The 7000-nt window shown below is 42.1% G+C and overlaps 1 protein-coding gene across 1 annotated transcript in view; it reads right to left on the reverse strand.

Moving 5' to 3' along the window:
* The window catches only part of LOC134198046 (probable ATP-dependent RNA helicase DDX46), a 14901-nt gene extending 8032 nt beyond the window's left edge, over positions 1-6869 (reverse strand). The window contains exons 1-17 of the mRNA XM_062667387.1: positions 6800-6869; positions 6471-6722; positions 5696-5842; positions 5373-5433; positions 5242-5308; positions 4972-5017; positions 4617-4905; positions 3799-3906; positions 3437-3493; positions 2836-2907; positions 2611-2707; positions 2360-2442; positions 2263-2300; positions 1617-1690; positions 1453-1554; positions 831-952; positions 485-563 (exon numbers count right to left, since the gene is read on the reverse strand). Of these exons, the coding sequence (XP_062523371.1) occupies positions 485-563; positions 831-952; positions 1453-1554; positions 1617-1690; positions 2263-2300; positions 2360-2442; positions 2611-2707; positions 2836-2907; positions 3437-3493; positions 3799-3906; positions 4617-4905; positions 4972-5017; positions 5242-5308; positions 5373-5433; positions 5696-5842; positions 6471-6722; positions 6800-6813 (1708 nt within the window). The 5' untranslated portion in view covers positions 6814-6869. The remainder of the gene's footprint in view (positions 1-484; positions 564-830; positions 953-1452; positions 1555-1616; positions 1691-2262; positions 2301-2359; positions 2443-2610; positions 2708-2835; positions 2908-3436; positions 3494-3798; positions 3907-4616; positions 4906-4971; positions 5018-5241; positions 5309-5372; positions 5434-5695; positions 5843-6470; positions 6723-6799) is intronic.
* Positions 6870-7000: the final 131 nt, after the last annotated feature.

Consider the following 7000-nt stretch of genomic DNA (forward strand, 5'->3'; position numbering starts at 1 on the left):
ACACAGTGACACACACACACACACACACACACACACACACACACACACACACACAGTGACACACACACACACACACACACACACACACACACACACACACACACACACGGACACAGACACACACACACGTATGCACACACACGTATGCACACACACGTATGCACACACAGACAGACACACAACACACCTTGACACACACACACACACACACGTGCGCGCGTGCACACACACACAGTGACACACACACACACACACACACACACACACACACACACACACACACACACACACACACACACACACACACACTGAAAGACTGTATTTTGTCTTAATATAATAAATCACATTACGAACGCTAAAAATTGTCTAAAAACCATGTTGATATAAATAATAAAATACAACAGTTAACATTTCTCACAAGTGCTCAGCATAAAACATGATTTTAATTAATAATATTAAAGTATAAAATAATGTGATTGGTTACCATTGTTGGCAGCAAGCATGTCAATCATGCGTCCGGGAGTGCATACAACGATCTCACCGCCACGTTTTAGATCAGCAATCTAGAATTGATATCAAAACAATGGTAACCTAATTGGCAAGTTATTACTCAACTCGTAGCTCAACAAGTTATGCATGCCACTATGACAGAGTCACACATAACGAAGACTCACAACTTTGTCTGAATGTGTAAAGCCATGCTGTCTGTCTGTCTGTCTATCTATCTGTCTGTCTATCTGTCTGTCTGTTTGTCTGTCTATCTGTCTGTCTGTCTGTCTGTCTATATCGTGCTCATGCTGTCAGTCTCTATTTGAAGATTTAGTACACACCTGTTCACTGATTCCTGTCCCTCCGTATACACATACGGCCCTCAGTTTAACCACTTTGCAAAACTTCCGACATTCGTTGTATATTTGAATTGCTAATTCTCGTGTAGGAGCCATAACTAGACCTAAAGAAATATTACGTAAAATCAAAGTATTATGTTAGTTGTATCAGTAGACTATTGTGCTAGAGGGATGCATCTCACAATACACTAGACAATTGTATTGGAGGGATGCATCTCTCAATACACTAGACAATTGTATTAGAGGGATGCATCTCACAATATGCTAGACTATTGTATTGGAGGGATGCATCTCACATTACATTAGACTATTGTATTAGAGGGATGCATCTCACAATACACTAGACTATTGTATTGGAGGGATGCATCTCACAATACACTAGATTATTGTATTGGAGGGATGCATCTCATAATACACTAGACTACTGTATTGGAGGGATGCATCTCACGATACACTAGACTATTGTATTGGAGGGATGCATCTCACAATACACTAGACTATTGTATTGGAGGGATGCATCTCACAATACACTAGACTATTGTATTGGAGGGATGCATCTCACGATACACTAGACTATTGTATTGGAGGGATGCATAAACCTTACCAATTGGTCCATCTCCTGATTCTATACGCGGCTGATCCAACACGTGCCTAAACATTGGCAGTAGAAAAGCCAAAGTCTTTCCGCTGCCCGTCTTTGCAATGCCTGCAGACACCAACACACATAAACCATATTATTTTAGATGTAACACAACGTTGGCTACTGACCGATGAGATCTTGGCCTGACATGATAGCAGGAATTGCTTGCATTTGAATAGGAGTTGGTTTCTCATAGCTGTTCCTGCACACAAGTACATAACATACATCTTATGTTACACACACACACACACACACACACACACACACACACACACACACACACACACACACACACACACACACACACATTTTGATTCAACTTGTATGTCTGTGTCCATGCAATTGTCAACTATCACTTCATTTTAGCAGTTCTTTCTGTGCCGTGTGTGACTTGTCTGTTACGTCTAAATCTGTCTGTCTGTCTATGTGCCTGTCAAAATCATATTTTTAATATCAACTCTGATACAATAGATACCAGTAACCAACATTTGTCCGTCTATGTGTCTGTCTATGTGTCTGTCTGTCTATCTGTCTGTGTGTCTGTCTATCAGTCTGTCTGTCTGTCTATGTGTCTGTCTGTCTATCTGTCTATCAGTCTGTCCGTCTGTCTGTTTATCAGTCTGTCTGTCTGTCTGTCTATCTCTCTGTCTATTCGTCTGTCTGTCCATTTGTCTATCAGTCTGTCTGTCTATCTATCTGTCTATCCGTCTGTCTATTTGTCTATTAGTCTGTCTGTCTATCCGTCTGTCTGTCTGTCCGATAACAAGCAATTACTTTTTCAAAACATCCAACACCTTGGAGTTTACTCCTGACTGTAAAACAGAGAAAACATGTTATCAACATCATCATTAGCAAAGGACAACCTCTAAACCTGAGCAAACGATCTGATTGGCTTTGGACAAGTCTTGCCCTTGATGGTAATATTCTCTGAATTTTCCCTTATTACATTCACCTCTAAATGAGACAAAAAAGATTCAGAATTTTTACAACATAAAGACAGTCTGACTGCAAGCAATACAATTGGGTAGTAACTCTCTGGTACATAAACATGAAAAACCATAGAGTGAGTAGGCAGGCATGGATACAAGTACACACTCATGTAAATCCCTTATAAGCTCCAACCTTCATCAGTCAACTTTGCAAGCTCCGGCACCTCAACATAGAAATTCTTTCTAAACGTATCGTATTCCACTTTTGTGTGGTCAACTGTTGGAAGCTCCTACAACAAAAAGCTTTGCAGTTACTTCTGTTGTGTTATGCAAGAAATTTACTGTCATGAGACCAACGGACTGTACTTGTTTCTACTAGTGGGGATATCTGATGAGAGAAAGTGTCAATGTAACAAACCTTTTTCTTTGGCTTTGGACCCAAGCTTGCTATCGTGGCGGCAAGATCAGGTGTTTCTTCTTCTGATGAATACTGGACAAGTAGAAGCAGTTAGTACATGCCTGGCAGTGCTGGTGATATCATAAACAGACCAACGAACAGACACAAACAGAAAACAAACAGACAGACAAGCAGACAGAGAGAAAGAGACAGACAAACAGACAGACAGACACACAGAGACAAACAGACAAACAGAGAGACACAGAGAGACAGACATACAAACAGACAGACAGTTTGAAAACATGTATTGACAGACAGACAAACAAACAGACAAACAGACCAACAGAGACAGACAGACAGACAGACAAACAGACAGACAGCCAGACAAACAAACAAACAGACAAACAGACAGACACACTAACAAATAAACAAACAGACAGACAGACAGACAGACAGACAGATAGACAAACAGACAGCCAGCCAGACAGACAAACAAACAAACAGACAAACAGACAGACACACTAACAAATAAACAAACAGACAGACAGACAGACAGACAGACAGACAGATTAACAAGGAGACAAGCAATCATGCAAGTAACAACCAGCATTACAAGTGATACCTCCATTGCATCTGGGTTTGTTTCCATTAATTCTCCTCGTCCACTCTTCAAAGTAACCTGTCATTAACATCAAATCAACATCACAGTACACTCAATGTCATGCGCACACACACACACACACACACACACACACACACACACACCACCCCACCAGACATGTTTTAGCCATGCCTGTCACTATAGTTTTCATTGGCTAAGGTTGCCCAGCCAACCTACTAACATGCGCTACATTGGTCCGGCCACTAGTGTGTAAGGACAGACTGGTTACCATTTGCTTCCTATGGCCCTGCAGCTAGCTGTAGTTACTGTAGCAATGCTCACACAAAGTCCACAGTATAAGATAATTGTCATGCATCATTTACTGGTTTTGTTGTTTGTCGTGTTGCTGTGATGACGGTGGCCTTCACTGTCTGACCCTCTGTTGAGTTAGTTGACTTCTTCTTTGATTTGTCGTAGACCGTATGATTGTTCTGTGAAAATAAACAAACAATGATGTGATTTGTGAGTCTCAAACGAGTCCATCTATCATTCAGTCATTGTGTCCGTCTGTCTAGCTGTTCATCTGTCTGTCTGTCCATCTGTCTGCCTGTTTCTCGTCCGTCTGTCTGTCTGTCTGTCTATTTGTCTGTCTGTCTGTCTGTCTGTCTGTCTATTTGTCTTGTCTGTCTGTCCATCTGTCTGTCTGTTTCTCTGTCCATCTGTCTGTCTGTTTCTCTGTCCATCTGTCTGTCTGTTTCTCTGTCCATCTGTCTCTCTGTCTCTCCATCTGTCTGTCTGTCTGTCAATTTGTCTGTCTGTCTGTCTGTCTGTCTGTTTCTCTGTCCATCTGTCTCTCTGTCTCTCCACCTGCCTGTCTATTTGTCTGTCTATTTGTCTGTCTGTCTGTCTGTCTGTCCAATTGTCCATCTGTCTGTCTGCATGCCTTCATTAGACTAATTCCTGCCATACTATTCATTCTGTCTGTCTTTCCGTTCACTCCCGTATAACGTTTGCATTTCCTCCCACCTCTTGTGCAGCAGAGTGTCTGCCTGCCTAGTCATCGTCAATTATCAGAGCCTTTGTCCGTCCATCTGTTTCTTTGTCTATCTCTGCGTATGTCCATTAATTAATGTTATCAGCCCATTTATCCAACCATCCATTTTCCTTATCAATAAATTCTATTTAATTATCATTCACTTACTTTCATTCCGGCCATAAAAGCATCAAGTGGATCAACTTCTTCCTCTGCGACCATCGCTTCCTTCCTTTCCTCTTCCTTCCTTTCCTCTTCCTTCCTTTCCTCTTCCTCTTCCTCTTCCTCCTCTAGTGGTAATTCCACAGCTTCGTCATCGTCTTCATCATCATCAAGAGTCCAGCCCTTTTTCTGTGGTTGTTCATCGTTCTCTCCATTTTCTCCTTCATTTGTCTCGTCTGCTTGTGATGATTCTCCTTGTTCTGTTGTACGTCGAGCTGCACGCCATGCTTCAACCCTTCACACACAATAAGTGTAATTATGATTATTAACTGATGATGTTCACATTGAGTATGAATTTTGCCTTTCTCGACGTTTCCGCATTTCTTCTTCCAATTGCTTTTGTTCTGCTGCCTAGAGACAGCAATGAATAACATGAAGTTTGATACACACACACACACACACACACACACACACACACACACACACACACACACACACACACACACACACACACACACACACACACACACACACACACACACACAATCAACAAGTTGACATGATCAAGTACCGTATATGAACAACAGACCTCCGAACAAGATAAAACATAAACCCACAGGTCAATACAAACTTGCCTTCTCTGCCTCTCGTGTCAAAGCATTACTGCTTGTCACGTCTGTTTCATTGCTGGTCTCACTCTGTAGCAACAAAAAGCAAAACGTAATTCTAAAACACAAACTACTCATTTACAAGAAAACTAACCACAGGCTTCCGTTTCGTTTTCGAGACAACAGCAGAGACAATCTGAACGATAGGCTTGTCTCTGTAACAAACACAAACATAAGATACAAAATACGATAGCAACATTGCACTCGTCTGAACACACAGACAAAAGGATTTCCTTGTGAAACTCACACCAACAAGTGCAGACGCTACTAAACACACGAGAGCAACAGAAAGTCGAAAACAGGCAAGCAAGCAAACAGGTTAGCAAACAAGGCAGACGCATGGCACAACAACAAAGCAGCCAAAGCAGCAAATATGAAGAAGACCACAAAGCAATTAACAAGTATGTGAACGTGTGCCTTTGCTTGTCTTTCTTTGTTTGTCTCTGAGGAGATATGCTTCTCATTCTGTTGTCTCTTGATTTCTGTTTCGAAGTGTGGCTTCTGCTTTTGTCTTGTCTCTCATAACTTCTAGATCTTCGTCTGGTACGTTCTCGACTTCGTCTCCTGCAGTGACAATAACCAGACCAGATACAACAAACAGACAGACAGACAGACAGACAGAGAGACATGCAGACAGACAGACAGATAGAGAGACAGACAGACAGAGACACAGAAGACAGACAGACACATAGACAAACAAACAGACAGACCAACAAACACACAGACATACAGACAGACAGACAGACAGAGAGACAGACAGACATAGAGACAGACAGACAGAGAGACAGAGAGACAGACAGAGAGATAGACATACAGACAGATAGACAAACAAACAGACAGACAGACAGATATACAGACATAGAGACAGACAGAGAGACAGAGAGACAGACAGAGAGACAGAAAGACAGACAGAGAGATAGACAGACAGACAGACAGACAGATAGACAAACAAACAGACAGACTAACAGACAGACATAGAGACAGAGAGACAGACAGAGAGATAGACAGACAGACAGATACACAAACAAACAGACAGACTAACAGATAGACAAACAAATAGACAGACAGACAGACAGACAGACAGACAGACAGACAGACAGACAGACAGACACACACACACACACACACACACACACACACACACCACACAAACAGACAAGTCAATACACACAGACAAACAGCATACACAGACCTCTGCTCTCGCCTCTGTGGAGACCTCGATCTCGATCTCGATCTCCTGCCTCTCTTTCCCTTCTTCCTCCCTCTATCTCTAACTTTCTCTCTCCCAGAGTCTGACTCATCACTTGAGTTATCTCTGCGGCTCCTTTTCTTACTGTCACGAGCTCTCCTCATTCCACCAGCATTTCTATCATTAGAATGGTCGCTGCTATCAGCACTAGTACTGGGTGAACGTTTTCTTCTCTTTCTCTTGTCGTGAGAGAGACTAAGAGGGCGGAACCACGAAAGTAAAGATCCGAGTAAAAAGAACGGTAGAAATACATGTGTGAGAAGAATGTTAACCTTGTTGAACTCATATTTGAAGTTTGGCACGCCTGATTGTGATGGTCGCTCGATGGTTAGTGTGGGAAGGTATTACGCATGCGTGTTAAACACCACGTGATATGGTTGAGTTAGGTATTGGGTATTGCATTTAGGAAGCTTGACTCTTGCAACCCAGTCGCGGTTCTCAAATTACATCGTAGAACATAGACATACATGCAT

The sequence above is a fragment of the Corticium candelabrum genome, unplaced genomic scaffold, assembly GCF_963422355.1.
Source record: "Corticium candelabrum unplaced genomic scaffold, ooCorCand1.1 SCAFFOLD_76, whole genome shotgun sequence".
NCBI classification, from domain to species: domain Eukaryota; kingdom Metazoa; phylum Porifera; class Homoscleromorpha; order Homosclerophorida; family Plakinidae; genus Corticium; species Corticium candelabrum.